Genomic DNA, 20,160 nt, shown 5'->3' on the forward strand with positions numbered 1-20,160 from the left:
CATATGTGTGTATATACACACACACACACACACACACAAATACCCCCCCCACACACACAAACACACACACCTATAATAAAGGTAAAAAAGGATATATGCAGTGTTATCTTCATTTTAGATATCAAAAGGTTTTTGCGGCTCCCAGTGCCTTGTTTTTGGTGGGAAACGGGTCCAAGTGGCTCTTTAAGTGTTTTGGGTTGCGTACCCCTGAACTAAGGCTTGCGACTAAAGTAAAAAATAACAAAAAAAGCTTCTTTCAACATGTAAAAAAAAGAAAAAAGTGAAGGAAATGATTGGTCCATTAGTGGGCAAAAGTGGCAAGGAGGTGACAAACAATAGAGAGAAAGCAGAACTATTTAACTCGTTTTTTGCATCTGTCTTTACACAAAGGGAAAAAACAGACCAACCTATTAAAAATAGTGCCATAAAAAACAGTATAGAAACACAAGTTAAGATAGGCAAGAAAATGATAAGTGAGCACCTGTCCAGCCTAAACGAGTTCAAATCACCAGGACCAGATGGATTACACCCCAAGGTTCTCAAGGAACTGACAGATGTGATCTCAGAACCACTGAACTATATTTTTCAAAGATCCTGGAGCACTGGGGAACTACCACAGGACTGAAAAAGAGCTGATGTAGTTCCCATCTTCAAAAAAGGAAAAAAAATGGATCCAGGAAATTACAGACCTATCAGCCTGACCTCAATATCTGGGAAGATTCTGGAAAAGATAATCAAACAACGAATCAGCAAACACCTAGAGGCAAACAAAATCACTACTAAAAGCCAACACGCGTTTGTCAAAAACAGATCATGCCAGACAAACCTTATTGCATTCTTTGACCAAGTGACAAAATTAGTGGATCAGAGGAATGTTGTAGATATAATTTACTTGGACTTCAGTAAGGCATTTGATAAAGTAGATCACAACCTACTACTCGATAAGATAGAAAAAAGTGGGTTAGACAGCATCACCACCAGATGGATTCGTAGCTGGCTGACCGGCCATACTCAGCATGTGGTCTTCGATGGAACCCCATCTACATGGAGGGAAATGTGTAGTGGGGTGCCCCAGGGCTCTGTTTTAGGCCCAGTGCTCTTCAACATCTTCATCAATGATGTGGACGAGGGGATAGATGGGGAACTCATCAAATTTGCAGATGACACCAAGCTGGCAGGAATAGCCAACACTCCAGAAGACAGTCTTAAGATACAGAAGGATCTGGACAGACTTGAACACTGGGCGCTATGTAACAAAATGAAATTCAATGGTGAAAAAAGTAAGATTCTACATTTAGGCAAGAAAAACCAAATGTACAAGTATAGTATAGGGGGTACCTTGCTCAATAGTAGTAACTGTGAGAGGGATCTCAGAGTCCTAGTGGACAATCACTTAAATATGAGCCAGCAGTGTGCTGCAGCTGCCAAAAAGGCCAACACAGTGCTAGGCTGCATTAACAGAGGGATAGAATCAAGATCACGTGAAGTATTAATACCACTCTTCAATGCCTTGGTAAGGCCATACTTGGAATACTGCATCCAGTTTTGGTCACCACAATGTAAAAAAGATGTTGAGACTCTAGAAAGAGTACAGAGAAGAGCAACAAAGATGATTAGGGGACTGGAGGCTAAAACATATAAGGAAAGGCTGCTGGAATTAGGTATGTCTAGTTTAATGAAGAGAGGGATGAGGGGGGACATGATAGCAGTGTTCCAATATCTCAGGGGCTGCCACAAAGAAGAGGGAATCAATCTATTTTCCAAGGTGCCTGAAGGCAGGAGAAGAAGCAATGGATGGAAACTAATCAAGGAGAGAAGCAAGCTAGAACTAAGGAGAAACTTCCCGACAGAACAATTAACTAATGGAATAATCTGCCTCCAGAAGTGCTGAATGCTCCAACACTGGAAGTTTTTAAGAAGAGACTGGACAGCCATCTGTCCGAAATGGTGTAGGGTTTCCTGCCTGAGCAGGGGGTTGGACCCAATGACCTCCAAGGTCCCTTCCAACTTTTTTTATTATTATTATGGATCATCGCACAGTCAGCCAGATGTTCAGACTGGATTTGGCATTTTGTCTACCTATCAAGTCCTTACCCAGGACCTGGGATAGGCAGATGTGGATGTTTGATGGTATTACAGGTATCGTCGCAGGATGGAAGCAGTTCCTAGTAAGGCCGCCTTTTGCAATTGACTAATAGCGAATTTGTCAATGCCAATGGTGTTCAAGTAGTGCTCCAGTTGTTTTGGGATTGCACCCAAGGAGCCTATTACTATTGGTACTACCCTTGCTTGCTTTTGCCACAGTCTTTCTATTTCTGTTTGTAGGTCTTTGTATTTTGTTATCTTCTCCAGTTCTTTCTCGTCTATTCTGCTGTCTCCAGGCACTGCCACATCCACTATCCAGACTTTTTTGTCTTTCTTATCGACAATTGTTAAGTCTGGGGTGTTATGTTGCAGGTGCTTGTCTGTTTGAATTCTGAAGTCCCAGAGCAGTTTAATTTTATCATTTTCTATGACTTTCTCTATTTTATGATCCCACCAGTTTTTGCTTACAGGCAAATGATATTTTTTGCAGATCTTCCAATGCACCATTGTTGCTACTTTGTCATGCCGCTGCTTGTAGTCAGTCTGTGCAATCTTCTTGCAACAGCTTACCAGGTAGTCCACTGTTTCTTCAGCTTCTTTGCATAGGCGGCACTTACTGTCTGTTGCTGTCTTCTCAATTTTGACTTTATACACATTTGTCCTTAAGGCTTGGTCTTGTGCAGCCAGAATTAGTCCCTCGGTCTCTTTCTTCAATTTTCCTGCTCTTAGCCATTGCCAGGTCTTGTTATTATCTGCTTTCCCAGCTATTTTTTTAATGTATTGGCCATGTAGTGCTTTGTCTTCCCATGCCTCTATTCTGTTCTTCATTTGGTCTTTCTTGTAGGCCAGTTTGGTCTCTCCAGTAGTCAGTAAGCCTTCCTGATATACTAATTTCAGTGCATCTTCATCATTGTTCTTCAGATATTCTTCCAAAGCCGTTTTTTCTTCTTCAACCATCTGATGTACTTGTAGCATTCCACGCCCACCTATTTGCCTTGGTAATAAAGTCTGTCAATGTCACTGCGTGGATGAAGGGCATGATTCATTGTCATTATTTTTCTGGTCTTCCTATCCATTGCTTTTAGTTCTGCTTGAGTCCAGTCCACTATTCCAGCTGTGTACCTAATGACTGGGATTGCCCAGGTGTTGATTGCCTTTATGGTATTTCCTCCATTGAGTTTGGACTTTAAGATCTTCTTCACTCTCTTGATGTATTCACCTCTAATCTTTTTCTTGACTTCAGTGTGCTTGATGTTGTCAGCTTGAAGGATACCCAAGTATTTGTAGTAATCTTCCTCATCCAGACTCTTAATGTTATTTTCGTGGGGCATCTTGATTCCTTCAGTTTTCACTACTTTTCCTTGTTTGATAGTAAGTGTGGCACATTTGTCCAAGCCAAACTCCATAACAATATCTTGGCTATATATACGGACAGTGTTGAGCAGCGATTCTATTTCAGGTGATGTTTTTCCATACAGCTTCAGATCATCCATGTAAAGGTGGGGTAGCAGTTAGAGTGCAGTACTGCAGGCCACTTTAGCTGACTGTGTTCAGCAGGTCAGCGGTTCAAATCTCACCGGCTCAAGGTTGACTCAGCCTTCCATCCTTCTGAGGTAGGTAAAATGAGGACCCAGATTGTTGGGGGCAATGTAAATATATATATATACACATTGCTTACTGGTGTACACCGCTTAGAGAGTGCTTGCACTTAAAGCGGTATATAAGTCTCATAAATAAATAAATAAATAAAGGAGATGGGATAGTCTGATAGATGTTTTTGATGTTTGATAGCCATGTCCTGAGTTATTCAGTATTATTATTATTATTATTATTATTATTATTATTATTATTATTATTATTAAGCAAGAGTTATACTGTACATTCAGAATTGGTTTTTATTATGATAGCTGAGAGATAACCTAATGTTTCAGAATTTTCTATATAGTTGTAATTCAGATAGGGAAGACATTCACTAAATTCTTAGGAATTGGATGTGGACAAATATAAATTATTTCTCTTCATAACAGGAAAATATTTACTGTAATAGAGTCGATTACCAAAAGGATTTTTTGCACAAAGTACTTATGCTGACTCAGATTATCATAAAGAAAGTAGACTCATTTATTTTAAGTAATATATTTCTACATTGTGCTTAGATCAGAAATGTGGTTCTTTTCGTGCCTTAATTTACAGCCACATAAAAATGTTTAAAATAATTATTAATCATATTATTTGAATAGGAAACACTTAAATGAGTTATGACTTCTAAGGCAGAACATAAAAAATAAATTTTCCATAAAAATAGTTACTCAATGAGGGTGAAGGGTATTTTCCAAGTTTGTTCTCTAAATGTTTCATTACCAGACTAGGTAATATCTTCTGTGGAGTTTAGGGGATAACAGTGTCAGTGTTCTTCTGTTTATAAGGGCTTCAAGTATGGGTGTGTCAAGTGAGGGTCTTCTGATGGGTCAGGTGTGAGTCATTAGTGATAATTCCTTATAAACAGAACATAGACACTGACATCTCCTAAACTTTGCTGAAGATGTTACCCAGCCTGGTAACGAAATGTTCAGAAACCAACCCACAAGCTCAGAGAACAAATCTTCACCCTCATCCTACACCCGAGCTACAGATATTTAACACTGTTGCATAGTTACTCAGTTTTGATATTTCCTCCCTTCAGATTTGCTGGATCTGATTTCCCCCCTTTTATTATATTTAAAATATTTTGTAAATCAAGAACCAAAACCAACCAATATATCAGCGGGAAAAGAGTAATAACATCAGAAAGTAAGGTAATCTACTGTTGTTTTTGATAATTTTCTATTTATCCAAACTTTTTTGCTTGTTTAATATCTATCATATATTACTTCAGCTGGAGTAGACATGTAACATACTTGTCATGACATGCAAATTTAAGCATTATTTAATATTTAATCAAATATGATTTGAGGATGCCTTTACTTTTTAATATATCTGTTAAAACTCTTTAACGGGTAGTTCTTGAGGGTGAAAGAATTCAGTTTTTTAAAGAAACAGTTATTTTAGGAATACAGTTGTATCTCCTGAAAAATATGTGAAAATCTGTACTCTTGCTCAAATATCCCCAGATGTTTTTATGTCTGTCTATACACTTTAGATGTGACCTACAACCCAAAATCATGTGGCTTGAAGTCCCAAAAAGAAAATACATTCATCCAGTCTGGGAGAGAGAGAAGAGAGTGTTCACCACCTCCTCTAGCAGCCATTTTGGTGACAACTTTACCAGCCACCTGAGCATAAGCAGCTCAACAAGTCCTCCACCTGGCACTGGCAAGAGGAAGCCAAGAGTGGAGGAGGAGGAAATGGCAGCACAAGCATGACTTCTGGCCTGTATGTAAAATAGTGTTTCTCAACCTTGGCAACTTGAACATGTGTGGCTAGGGAATTCTGGGAGTTGAAGTCCACACATCTTCAAGTTACCAAGGTTGAGAAACACTGATGTAAAAGATTAGTGTAATATATTTCACCACTGCCACCACAAAAATACATGAATATGGAGATCCAACTATAGCAGCAGTGCCAAGACATAACTACTTCAGAAATGTAAACCTTGATAGTAAAACAAAAATCATTTATTTATTCCTCAAACTGTACTTAATTGATTTATATCCTGCTTTCCTACTCAATAATTATAGTAAAAATATTGCTTAGTATCAATAATACTTAAAATAATGAAATACAGAGAACAAACAGTTAAAATATGGTGAAATATAGTAACAAAATATGCTGTGTCTTGGTTGCTCTTCTGAAGACAGAGAAGTCCAAGTTGAATATAATTTCCAAAGGATTTCATTCCATAGTTTGAAAATAATAAAAAGAAAGCTTTTTACAAACAGATAAATGGGAATGTAAATGGGCAGAATTTAAATGGTCACCATATCTTACCCAGTTCTGTCCCTCCCTCCCACCCCCCAAAAATGGTATGGTAGAGAACATTGAGTTATCAAGCTTTCAATATATTGGCTCCCATGATGTGCTAAATTAGATGTTGGGGTAGATTTGTGAGGGAAGAGGAAATGCCCTTTTATTGTAGGAATAAGAATATTTTCCATTAACTTAACTCATTCTTAGTGATTTATTATCAGTTATTTACTTTATATTTTCTAATATGTTTAGGCAGCTGTTGATGCTTGCAAATTAATGGGATATCGGACGTATTATAATCAGATTCTTCAAGATGAACTTCAGAATAAAAGGCACGGAATAACAGATGAAATAGATATTGCTACAATAAGAGATTACATGCAAGTAAGCAGTGCTAAGATTTATCTATCAAATGGGATTATATAATTTAAAAAATACTAAAGTTCCATTCAGTCGAGTCCAATCCCCTTAGGATCCAAATTAAAAGCATTTTCAATGCATAGTTCTTGAATGGCTCTATTAAGAGGATCTGTATTATTTGCGATAAATGGTTCCACTGTTAAACTGATCTTGCTGTTTTTCTTAATATTAAATCAAAATCTACTTCCTATAACTTAAAATTATCATTTTGTATCTTACATTCTGGGATGAAACCATAAGAAACAGGTCCTGATACTCTGTTTGACAACTCTTTAGGGATTTGAAAATAGAGATAACCCTTGACTTAGGACCATTTGTTTAGCAATCATTCAAAGTTACAATACTAAAAAAGTAACTTATGACCAGTCCTCGCACTTATGACTAATGCAGTTTCCCTCTGGCCACATGATCAGAATGCAAGTATTTGGAACCAGCATATATTTATGATGGTTGTAGCATCCTTGGTTTGTGTGACACTATTTGTGACCTTCCCAGCTGGGAACAACAAGCAAAGTCAGTGAGGTGCCATATGATTTGATTAATGCCTGTGTGATTTGCTTAATAAGCATGGTAAAAAAGTTCATATAATTGGATGTAATCATGTAATGCCTCAGTTAATGACACATTACCACTTAATGACAAATTTACTGGTCCAAAATTATGTTTGTAAATCAAGGACCACCTATAGTTGTCATATTCTCCATCCATCTCATAATAAGTAGTCCTTGACCTATACTGTAGCCATTTGGTCAGTTATTGTTCCAATAGTGGTTACAACTGATGCTCAAGAGTTCAGGCTGTCTCAGCATTCCTCTGGTCACATGATAGGGATCTGATTGCTTGGCAACTCATTCACACTTATGCCCAGTTACAGCACATCCCACAATTAGTGATTGCCTTTTGCAATCTTCTCTGTTGTCTTTCCCAGAAAATTAATGGGGAATCCAGCAAGAAAGGTCACAAATTGCAGGGGTAAGTTCTCTCCTACCCATGCACCTTCCCCCAGCCCTTCTGCACTTGTGCCACACTTGCAACTAATCCACTCACATGCAATATTGCCAACCTGCACTGTGCCTTAGATAGATAACCTTTATTGTCATTTTTTACTGTGGGCACAATGGCACACATTAAAAATGAAATTTAGTTGCTTATTCTCAAAGTGTACACATACATAACACACATTTAAACATACTATATACAACATATGTATAGACCTATACCCTTACATATAAGTAACATTCCCTGTACCTACCCAACCTGCACCATGCCTCTCAAGCACCTTCTCCTTCATTTTACTAGAAAACATTAGGTGAAATACTTAGCTGACTAAAGCCATGATGAAAATAATGAAGGTCAATATTTACGGTTCTGTCTCTTGACTCTGAGTGTTTTTATTGCACATTCCTTGATTTAGTGAAAGTGTATGATAAAATGACTAGGGTAGCATTTTGGAATATTTTATATAGTGTGACAGAAATTTGTTTGCTGAATCTGATAAAAATAGTATATGATAAAAGTTTAGCCTAAGTAGGAATAAAGGGAGTGTTTAAATCTATTCAGTTTGGATAAGAGAACAAAAAGATGAAGAGAACAAAAAAAATGGTGATTCCTTTGCTGCTAAATGTATTCACAGATTAATATATAAATGTTACCTGTGGTAACATTAGAGATGTGATGGTTGGTGATACACATATATATATACTTTTGTATACAAAATACACCTTGTTTCTGACTGAAAATGGAATAGATTACCGCAAATGTTAGATTGTATGGTGCAATAAGGAATAATTCATGTATCAAGTACCAAAACAGAATTGTTTGATGTGGAACGTGGATTGAATAATTCCAACATGAAAATAAATAGGAAAACAGAAATGTTAAGACATGCAAATGTTTATAGAAAAAATGGTAATATGTGATCTGTTGCAAAGAATATTTGTCAAAAGTGAAAATGTCTTTATAATAGAGTGTGTTTCTTCCCACTTTATATGTGGAAGTGATGGTTCAGTATTTATGCTGCTGATGTTTGAGTATGCTATACAGTTCAACATGGGCTACTTCCAAGGCAAGTACATCTCTGTATATCTCTCTGAATTTTTAAGAACTTTTGAAGTACATTAGAAGCTCTGCCATTGAAGAAGGCACTAAGGAATTTGGGAAGGAAATATCTCTGAAACAATGACCAACAGGTCATGGATTGTCTAGTTATTTTTAATAATTTAAATGGAATGCTTCCCAAAAAGAAAGCAGGTTGTTGCCCAAGAATTCTAATACTGTTCCAGCCTCCTTGCTATCTAGCAAATTCCATATTTGACCTTGATTCTATCTCTGGGTTGGCAGTAGAGTTTCTCAGGCTTATTTTGAGAAAGTTCAATCTGAATTCTCTAGAGGTGGGTTCTAACGTGGGATTCCCAGGATTTCACGGCTACCATGACAGTCATGGGCCTATCCCCAGTTATCCAGGGCCAAACACAGGACAGTGATCATACAGCTGATCTGGTGTTTTTGTCGAGCAGTCACAGTGTGATCTAAAAGTGGAGGAACTTTCTGTGATCTTCCTGTCATGATCGGATCATTTCCTGGTGGCCATGAATCCTACAAGGAGGTGGGACCTATTTGATTGGTTCACCTTGACAACTGATGGATCTGGAAGGGTTCAGAGGGAGCTAGATGTTGTGCCTGATAGTCTGTTGCATGATCCTACTGAGGCCTTTGTTGCTTCTTGGAATGAGATGGCAGCTATGGCTTGGATTGGATTGGGCTACCTTTCTTAGGAAAGGTTATAGAGAAAGTGATTGTGAGAATCCTTTTTTAAAAATATTTTTTTTATTTACAAAGTTAAAATACAGAATAAAAAAACTACAAACTACAAACATAACAACCAAACAAAAAACAATAATAAAAATCTGTGTACAATAAATAAATATATCATTAACATTCAACATAAAATGTCCATCTTGACTAAATGCTGAAAAATATATCTCAAATATCTGATACATTTACCCCCCCCCTTGCAAAATAGGTCTACAACTAGTTACTGTTTTCCCATCTACAGTGGGGCAAAAAAAATATTTAGTCAGCCACCAATTGTGCAAGTTCTCTCACTTAAAAAGATGAGAGAGGCCTGTAATTGTCATCATAGGTAGACCTCAACTATGAGAGACAAAATGAGAAAACAAATCCAGACAATCACATTGTTTGATTTGGAAAGAATTTATTTGCAAATTATGGTGGAAAATAAGTATGTGATCAATATCAAAAGTTCATCTCAATACTTTGTTGTATATCCTTTGTTGGCAATGACAGAGGTCAAACGTTTTCTGTAAGTCTTCACGAAGTTGGCACACACTGTTGCTGGTATGTTGGCCCATTCCTCCATGCAGATCTCCTCTAGAGCAGTGATGTTTTGGGGCTGTCGCTGGGCAACACGGACTTTCAACTCCCTCCAAAGGTTTTCTATGGGGTTGAGATCTGGAGACTGGCTAGGCCACTCCAGGACCTTGAAATGCTTCTTACGAAGCCACTCCTTTGTTGCCCGGGCGGTGTGTTTGGGATCATTGTCATGCTGAAAGACCCAGCCACAATTCATCTTCAATGCCCTTGCTGATGGAATACATGGCCCCATTGATTCTTTCCTGTACAAGGATCAGTCATCCTGGTCCCTTTGCAGAGAAACAGCCCCAAAGCATGATGTTGCCACCCCCATGCTTCATAGTAGATATGGTGTTCTTTGGATGCAATTCAGCATTCTGTCTCCTCCAAACACGACGAGTTGTGTTTCTACCAAACAGTTCTACTTTGGTTTCATCTGACCATAGGACATTCTCCCAATCCTCTTCTGGATCATCCAAATGCTCTCTAGCAAACTTCAGACGGGCCTGGACATGTACTGGCTTAAGCAAGAGGACAGGTCTGGCACTGCAGGATCTGAGTCCCTGGTGGCGTAGTGTGTTACTGATGGTTGCTTTTGTTACGTTGGTCCCAGCTCTCTGCAGGTCATTCACTAGGTCCCCCCGTGTGGTTCTGGGATTTTTGCTCACCGTTCTTGTGATCATGTTGACCCCACGGGGTGAGATCTTGCGTGGAGCCTCAGATCGAGGGAGATTATCAGTGGTCTTGTATGTCTTCCATTTTCTAATTATTGCTCCCACAGTTGATTTCTTCACACCAAGCTGCTTGCCTATTGCAGATTCAGTCTTTCCAGCCTGGTGCAGGTCTACAATTTTGTTTCTGGTGTCCTTCAACAGCTCTTTGGTCTTCACCATAGTGGAGTTTGGAGTGTGACTGTTTGAGGTTGTGGACAGGTGTCTTTTATACTGATAACAAGTTCAAACAGGTGCCATTAATACAGGTAATGAGTGGAGGATAGAGGAACCTCTTAAAGAAGAAGTTACAGGTCTGTGAGAGCCAGAAATCTTACTTGTTTGTAGGTGACCACATACTTATTTTCCACCATAATTTGCAAATAAATTCTTTCCAAATCAAACAATGTGATTGTCTGGATTTGTTTTCTCATTTTGTCTCTCATAGTTGAGGTCTACCTATGATGACAATTACAGGCCTCTCTCATCTTTTTAAGTGGGAGAACTTGCACAATTGGTGGCTGACTAAATACTTTTTGGCCCCACTGTATATAGACCAAAAGTACAATGTTACATAAAAATATGCCCCTGATGTGGAAATTTGTAGTTTGTCTATCAAATTGATCCACTATCTATTCACTTAACAAAAAACAAAAAACCTAAAAAACAAAACTAGTCTTCAAAACCCTCTATCAACAATCTGTTACTGGACTTAACACACAGAAATTCCACAAATGGCTTGCAATGTCTTATAAACTTGTTTAATCAATTGTTTCTAATTAATGCAATTAATTTTGCCATTTCTGCCAATTCAGACAGTTTTAAAATCCATTTTTCAACAGTTGGCATCCCTTTTTATTTCTAAAATTTGGCATAGACAATTTTTGCAGCAATCACCAGGTAAAGAAATAAGGTCTCAAAACTGTTTTTCTTTCAATTTGTCCATAATGCCTAAAAGAAAAGCTTTAAATTTAATTAGTATTTGCATTTTGAGTATTTTTTGACTTATCATTATTATGTTTATCCAGTATGATTTAGCATACTTACAAGACCACTACATTGATAAAATGTACCTGGAATTTGATTACAGCACATTTCCAACACTTGTTAGAAGTTCCTGTATACATTTTTTGCCAGTTTGTTCCTAGTCAAATACCATCAATACAGTACATCCTTTTATAAAAAATATCTTCAGAGAATCCTGATGAAATGGATTATCTGGTTTCATTCCAGCCAGGATTCAGATCCAAATTTGGACAAAAACACCATTGGCATTTGGATGATCTCTGGTAGAATGAGTACTGTAGTGCATTCAATCCTCACTCTACTTGAACTCTCAGTAACTTTTGATACTGTCATTTTATGTTATACTTCTGGGCCAACTTTGAGGGCTGGGATTGGGCAGCAGGGTATTGTGTTGGTTCATTTCCTTCCTCTGAGTCCAGTTCCATTAGTGTTAATTGGGAGCGAAAGGTAGGGCTTCTGGCTCCTACCATGTAGAATGCTGCAAGACTCAGTCAGTACTATTTATTATTTAGCATATGACGTATCATACACGGACTAGCAATATATATTAACATTTCACCTAGATTAGTAAAACACAATAAAATATAAAGTAAATGTTAAAAAGATCTATGTTCAAATACCAATGTCTAGGCCAAGGGTAGGCAATCTTGGCTCTTTTATGACTCGTGGACTTCAACTCCCAGAATTCCTGAGCCAGCATGGCTGGCTCAGGAATTCTGGGAGTTAGTCCACGAGTCATAAAAGAGCCAAGGTTGCCTACCCCTGGTCTAGGCCATCTAACCATTGAAGCACAGCATTAAAAAAAAAACACATACTCTGTACTTTCCTATTCCTGTTTAACATCTATTGAAATCATCTATCAGCGTGGGGTCAGCATGAGGTTCCTAATGTCAGTGTGTTGATGATACCTAATTATATATTTCCATGCCTAGTGAACTAAGTGATTCTATTCATGTCTTCTTTTGTTGCCTTGAATCTGTGGAGATCTGGAACAAAAGACTTCAACTGAACCCTGAAATGATTAAGTGGCTTTGGCAACTTCTCTGTCTGAGGATTTACTATATTTGATGATGGATGGGATTGCACTATCCTAAATAGACCTGGTGCAGAATCTGGGAGTCCTTCTGGACTCACAACACCTGCTAAAAAAAACAGGTGTCAGTAATGGCCAGTAACCCCTTTGCACAGCTTCATGTTAAGCACCAGTTGCACCCACTCCTGTATTGGGAAGCCCTACTCTCAGTCACTCATGGCCTAGTCTCCTTTCAAATGGATTACTAAATGTGCTTTACATGGGTTTACCCTTGAAGAGTGTCTGAAAACTTCAACTGGTACAGATTGCACCTTTGCTCTGCAAGATCCACTGGCTGCCGGTTTGCTTCCAAGCCCAATTCATGTCGCTGGTATGACCTGTAAAGCCCTATATCATGTAGGACCAGGTTATTTGAGGGGGCCACCTCTCCCCAATTACATCTACCCATCCCATCAGGTCCAGCAGAAGGGCATGTTATGGATCCCGCTGGTCAAGGAGCTTTGTTTAGCAGTAGCCAGAAAGAGAGTCTTTTTTGCTGTTGTACCCACCTTTTGATACATCCTTTCCTCCCACCCGAGGTGAGATTGTCCCCAACGTTTCTGGCTTACAGAAGAGTCCTTAAAACATGGATGCTCATCAGGCTTTGGGATCTCATGGAGCCTGTTAAATGGTTATATTGCCAAAGTGCATTCTCCTCTATCTTTTTATTATTGTATTTTAAATGTAGGTTTTAATTGTTTTTAATGGTAGAAGATCATGGTTTTACTTACGTTTAACTATACATGCCACCGAGAATCATATGTAAGTGAGATGGGCAGCGATATAAATTTTAAAAATGAATAAAATAAATCTATAATTAAGCTACCCAAACTTAATTGAATTATAATTAACATTTCATAAATGTTGTTTCTTTATGGCTTTCTAGTATGCCAGTCATATGGATGAAACTCCAGCATATTATGGTGGCAGACATAATTATTGGAGAAGGCTGACATTGGAAAATTGGCCTAGAGCAATGATAGCATATGACATCATGGATTATGTACAGTCTGGGAAGCTGTCTGCTAGACTTAGAGCTGAACTTCCATTTCTGTTGCTGAAACCACAGAATGAAGAGACATGTCGTGCTCAAATCTTGGCTGTTTGTCAAATTAGGTAAATAATGTCAATTGTTGCCACATTTGATTACTAACTTTCTTTGGAATGTCTTTCTTCCCTTTTACTTTTATTTGTTAAAAGACAGATAAGAATTATTGCCAAGAGAAGAAGAGTTCCTATTTGTAACTACAATATAATCCCAAACACTGCAATTTCTTAAATCTAACCCACTAATGTTATTTCTTTAATATGGCTGTCCATCTCAAATATATTATTTGGGTAGCTATAAAAACAGGATAAAAACAATATAATGAAATTATAAATAAATTGTAAACAAGAAAAATTGCAGTGGTAAAAAACAATAACCATACACCAAAAGACACAATAGAGAGCAAACAGCTTCTAAAAAAATACATGAACATAAAGAAGAAAACTGATACACCCAAATTGAACACAATAAGGAATAAACAGCTTCCCTAAAAAATGAGCCTACATATGTACCTAAAGACCAATGGAAACATGTCACTTTTAGAAGAAAACAACAACCAAGAGCAAAGCCCCTACTATTTACCCTAACCCACTCCAATGAAATCTCTCTGGGACTGAACGATCGCTTTCATAGCCTCCCCCTGGAAGAAAATATACAGACACTCACAAAAGAGCATTCATCAATAGTTTCTTTTATAAAGGCACAACACTGCATTCCTGTGACAGGACGAAAAGTATTTCAGACTTCCCTAGGGAAAAAGGGTGAATATTGGTAATAGGAGACTCAGTTCTTTGGCGAACAGAAACTATAGTCTGCAGACCAGGCAATCAATCTACGGAGGTCCAGGTAATCCCCGAGTTATGAGTGTTCCCTTAGCAAATGTTCAAAATTATGCCCCCTAGTGTTTACGAAAAAGTCCTGAAATTACGAATGTTGCCTCACCACAGCAGTTGTTCACCCTTACGAACGACCGCAGTGGTACTGCAACATTCACGCTGGCTATTCCTTCCTTTCCCCCCCCCCCGCCCTGGGTCTCCCTAGGGAGTAGGCCTTTGATATTCACTTTCTTGGCTGCTCCAGGCCTTCAGTGCATTCGCAGAGAATGGAGGCCTAAAGTAACGCAAGAGATCAGTGGTGTGAGATCTCACGCTACTGATCTCGCATGATCTCACGGTACTTTAGGCCTCTGTTCTCTGCATCAGAGAATGGAACTGAAGTTGGGGAGGCTTCTGCATGCCTATGGAGGCCTGATCTGGGCATTGGAGGCCTTTTCTAGGCTGTTTCCACCTGGAAAGGAGGCGGGGGGATGCTTCTGTGGACCTCTGGAGGCCCAATCCGGATGTTTGAGGCCTTTTCCGGGCTGCTGCCAACCAGAAAGGAGTCCAGGTGAACCTCTGGAGGTCCAATCTGGGCCACTGCTGCCCCCAAAAGGAGGCCGGGTGATGCTTCTTGGACCTCCAGAGGCCTGATGCGGGCGTTGGAGGCCTTTTCCGGACTGCTGGTATCCAGAAAGGAGGCCAGGGGACGCTTCCATGGGCCTCCAGGGGTCCATTCTGTGACTAAATTAGTAGACCAGTGAAATGTTATGGACAGAGTATATTTGGACTACAGCAAGGCATTGGACAAAGTAGACCACAACCTACTTCTTAGTAAACTAGAAAAATGTGGGATAGACAGCATTACCACTAGATGGATTTGTAACTGGCTGACAGACCGTACTCAATGAGTAGTCCTTAATGGTACTGCATCTATATGGAGGGAAGTGAGCAGTGGGGTACCACAAGGTTCTGTCTTAGGTCCAGTACTCTTCAATATCTTCATAAATGACTTAGATAAGGTAATAGAAGGGGAACTCATCAAACTTGCAGATGACATTAACCTGGCAAAAATAGCCAATGCCCCAGAAGACAAGCTCAGGATCCAAAAAAATCTTGACAGTCTTGAATGATGGGTCCTCTCCAACAACATGAAATTTTATGTAGAGAAAAGCAAGGTTTTACACTTAGGCAGGAAAAACCAAAGGTACAAGTACAGATTAGAGGAAACCTGGCTCAAAAACAGTAACTCTGAGAGGGATCTTGGAGTCCTAGTGGACAATTACTTAAACATGAGCCAGCAGTGTGTGGCAGTAGCCAAAACAGCTAATACAATCCTTGGTTGTATAAACCAGGGGTCCCCAACCCCTGGTCCGTGGACCAGTACCGGGCCGCAGCATGCCAGCAACCGGTCCATACAAACAAGCAAAGCCCCATCCGCGGGATGCAGGCAGCACACAAAACCACACACCTTCCAGTGTGTGGAAAAACCTCCATGGAACCAGTCCCTGGTGCCCAAAAGGTTGGGGACCTCTGGTTTAGATGAAATAATATTCTGTACCAATGGCTTTCCATGTTTGAGGTGCTAGAAGTTATCTTTAAGGCTTGGGGCTGGGATACTTATGAGACTGTCTCTTCCTGGTTTTATCTTTCCATCCTGTTAGATCTAGCAGAGGCATGCTCTGGGTCCTGTCCATCAGGGAGTGTCATCTGGTGTGGGCCAGGAAGAAAGCCTTTTCTGTCATGGCCCTGTGGAACAGTATTCCTCTAGACCAGATTTATTCTGCTCGCCTTGTGTGGACTGGTTGCTGGTCACGGACCGGGGGTTGGGGACCCCTGATCTAAACTATTGTTAAAGGTTTACTGATAAATAACCATATTCCAAGGTTGTAGCATGGTCTCCCATATGGAAAATGGATAATGTTCAGGTGGTAGAAATGTGGCTTCTTGGTATTTACAAATCTTCAATGCAATAAGGACTAAACTTGCCCTGTTATTTTATTGGCAAATATTGATACAATGTCGGACAAGAGCTAAAGATCATTCATGTTTCCCATTACATTGCTCTTTCTAGCTGGGCTGCCAGTCATATCATCCCATTATATTTTAAACATGTTATTCATTTTGCCTTATCCAAATGATTTTCTCTTCTCAGTTTAATAAAATTTCCATTGTTATTGAATGCAATTATACAAATGTTCTCATCTAAAATAATTGGCACATTTCCTCTTAGAACTTGAGTCTTTTTCTCAAGAAACTTGTGAATATCCCTTTCTATAAGCTGTTCAAAATTCTGAAATGGACCACAGTATTAGTTCAGCCAGGGGTCATGGTTGTTTATGACAGATTAGAAGAGGTAAAGGCTGGTTTAGTAGCATCATCCTAATGCCATCTTAATGTCTTCTTAGTACTACAAAAGGGGGGGGGGAATATAGTTTTACAGGTTGCTGTAGGAATATTCGGTTTGCACATTTGTCCATTATTTTAATTATGATATTATACTATGAATATTAGAGTAGATGTGATAACACAGATTTGACATTGGTTAATCTCAAGCTAAAGAGAGTTAGGCTAGGTTAGTACTTGAATGGGAGACTACCAGAAAATACCAGATCTGTGGAGTAGACCTTTTCTAGACTACTTTTCAGCCTTTCAGATATTATATTTAAACCATAGCTGATCCGCAGACATAAAAAAAACAGAAAATTATTTTAATCATAGTATTTATATATATACATTGCTTACTGGTGTACACCGCTTAGAGATTGCTTGCACTTAAAGCGGTATATAAGTCTCATAAATAAATAAATAAATAAATAAATAAATATTGTATTTATTCAAAAGGAAGATGACCCCCCAAAAGCAGACATGATTGTATTAGTAACTATTCATTAAAATACCAAATTCCCGTAAAATAGCCCCATTGAAGCAATAATTCATACTGATCTGCATGTACCAATTATTGTTTCATTCATACATAAATCTCTCTTGCACATAGAAACATATTATGTATACATTCCCCTTCCTCTTCCATCAGGAACAGTAAAAAAAAAAAAGTAAAAAAGCATACCAGCAAATGGAGTAAGAATAAATGAGGGAAAGGAATGAGAACACACTTTGGATGGAGGTGAGACAGAGGGAAGCAGTAACTGGATAGAGAAAGAAAAAGGGAAAGAAACTGAAAAAAGATACACATTCAGCAGGCAAAGAATTCCCCTCCCCTTTCAGTCTAGACTCAGAACAGGACATGGTATAAGACAGCATTGGTCATGTTTGTTGCTTGCCTATGGAAGGCAGGGGATGGAAGTAATGCATCCATCCTTCTTGACCTCTCAGCAGCTTTTAATACCATCAACCATAGTATTGGGGGTTGTCTTGGACTCATGGCTTTCATCTGATGAGTAAGTGGAAGCTATGGTCAGGAAATAATAATAATAATAGTAATAAATACTACAAATACAGATTGCACAGACTGACTACAAGCAACGGCATGACAAAGTAGCAACAATGGTGCATTGGAAGATCTGCAAAAAATATCATTTGCCCGTAAGCAAAAACTGGTGGGATCATAAAACAGAGAAAGTCATAGAAAATGATAAAATTAAACTGCTTTGGGACTTCAGAATTCAAACAGACAAGCACCTGCAACATAACACCCCAGACTTAACAATTGTCGATAAGAAAGACAAAAAAGTCTGGATAGTGGACGTGGCAGTGCCTGGAGATAGCAGAATAGAAGAGAAAGAATTGGAGAAGATAACAAAATACAAAGACCTACAAATAGAAATAGAAAGACTGTGGCAAAAGCAAGCAAGGGTAGTACCAATAGTGATAGGCTCCTTGGGTGCAATCCCAAAACAACTGGAGCACCACTTGAACACCATTGGCATTGACAAATTCACTATTAGTCAATTGCAAAAGGCAGCCTTACTAGGAATTGCTTCCATCCTGCGACGATGCCTGTAATACCATCAAACATCCACATCTGCCTATCCCAAGTCCTGGGTAAGGACTTGATAGGTAGACAAAATGCCAAATCCAGTTTGAACATCTGGCTGATTGTGCGATGATCAATAATAATAATAATAATAATAATAATAATAATAATAACCACAAAAATGGAAGGTTGGACTAGAAAATAAGATCAGCAAGTTAAGATCACATGCAAGCAAGCTAGAACAGATGAAAGAAAAGAAGCTGAAGAACAAGAAGACCAAAGAATACCTAATCAAGAAATACCACCTAGAAACAAGGAAGATCAAGGAAGCACTGGAAATAATAAAGCAACAAATAACAACTATAGCCAGGAAAATCAGTAGATATGAAGCTCGAATTGCAAACTATAGGCAGAACCTCCAATTTCAATCCAATCAGAAACGTTTCTACCAATCCATCAATGGAGAAACTGCAAGGAATCAGTCAGTACCTGACAAGGAAGAAACAGTGCAGTTCTGGAAGCAGATATGGGATAACCCAAAGAAATACAACAAGGATGCGGCTTGGTTAAAAGAGGTGGATGCAAATAAAACAGAAGTTGAAATGAAAGAACTAGTAATAACAACAAAAATGGTAGAAAAAAGAGCAAGGAAAATCAAAAATTGGTCAGCACCAGGTGAAGATGAACTGCATGGGTTTTGGTTGAAACATCTAACTGTTATACACCCACTCATTGCCAAGCAGTTCAACAATATACTACAAGGAGGAGAAATTGAAAAGTGGCTAACAAAATCTACCTAATAATGAAAAATCCAGCAAAAGAGGCAACACCAGGCAACTATAGGCCAATTACCTGCTTACCAACAACTTTCAAATTACTAACTGGTGTGGTAGCAGATGCAGTACAACAGCATCTAGTTGAAAACAATCTCTTTCCACCTGAGCAGAAAGGAAACTGCCCCAATAGCAGAGGAACAAAAGATCAACTCCTAATAGACAAAATGATCTTGGAAAACTGCAAGAAAAGGAAGACCAACCTGAATGTGGCATGGATTGACTACAAAAAGGCATTTGACTCTCTGCCACATGACTGGATAATCAAGTGCGTAGAAATAACAGGAGTCAGTAGAAACATCAGAAATTTTGTGCAAAGATCGATGGCACAGTGGCAGACACAGTTGCAGATCAATGGTGAGAGACTGGGAGAGGTTAATATCGAGAGAGGAATATTTCAAGGAGATTCATTGTCACTATTAGTATTTGTTATTGCACTGTTTCCTCTGTCAACAATACTGAATAACTCAGGACATGGCTATCAAACATCAAAAACATCTACCAGACTATCCCATCTCCTTTACATGGATGATCTGAAGCTGTATGGAAAAACATCATCTGAAATAGAATCGCTGCTCAACACTGTCCGTATATATAGCCAAGATATTGTAATGGAGTTTGGCTTGGACAAATGTGCCACACTTACTATCAAACAAGGAAAAGTAGTGAAAACTGAAGGAATCAAGATGCCCCACGAAAATAACATTAAGAGTCTGGATGAGGAAGAGTACTACAAATACTTGGGTATCCTTCAAGCTGACAACATCAAGCACACTGAAGTCAAGAAAAAGATTAGAGGTGAATACATCAAGAGAGTGAAGAAGATCTTAAAGTCCAAACTCAATGGAGGAAATACCATAAAGGCAATCAACACCTGGGCAATTCCAGTCATTAGGTACACAGCTGGAATAGTGGACTGGACTCAAGCAGAACTAA

At 38.8% G+C, this 20,160-nt stretch overlaps 1 protein-coding gene across 4 annotated transcripts in view; it reads left to right on the forward strand.

Moving 5' to 3' along the window:
• CUNHXorf58 (chromosome unknown CXorf58 homolog) overlaps nt 1–20,160 on the forward strand; it is a 57,703-nt gene that overhangs the window by 27,292 nt on the left and 10,251 nt on the right. For 3 of the 4 annotated variants that reach the window (XM_039362966.1, XM_039362984.1, XM_039362975.1), the window contains 3 exons: nt 4,769–4,880; nt 6,244–6,375; nt 13,478–13,707. In XM_039362966.1, the coding sequence (XP_039218900.1) occupies nt 4,769–4,880; nt 6,244–6,375; nt 13,478–13,707 (474 nt within the window). The remainder of the gene's footprint in view (nt 1–4,768; nt 4,881–6,243; nt 6,376–13,477; nt 13,708–20,160) is intronic. The other variant, XM_039362992.1, reaches the window with a different exon arrangement.

Source organism: Crotalus tigris, unplaced genomic scaffold, assembly GCF_016545835.1.
Source record: "Crotalus tigris isolate CLP2741 ecotype Arizona unplaced genomic scaffold, ASM1654583v1 scf7180000017589.2436309, whole genome shotgun sequence".
NCBI lineage: Eukaryota > Metazoa > Chordata > Lepidosauria > Squamata > Viperidae > Crotalus > Crotalus tigris.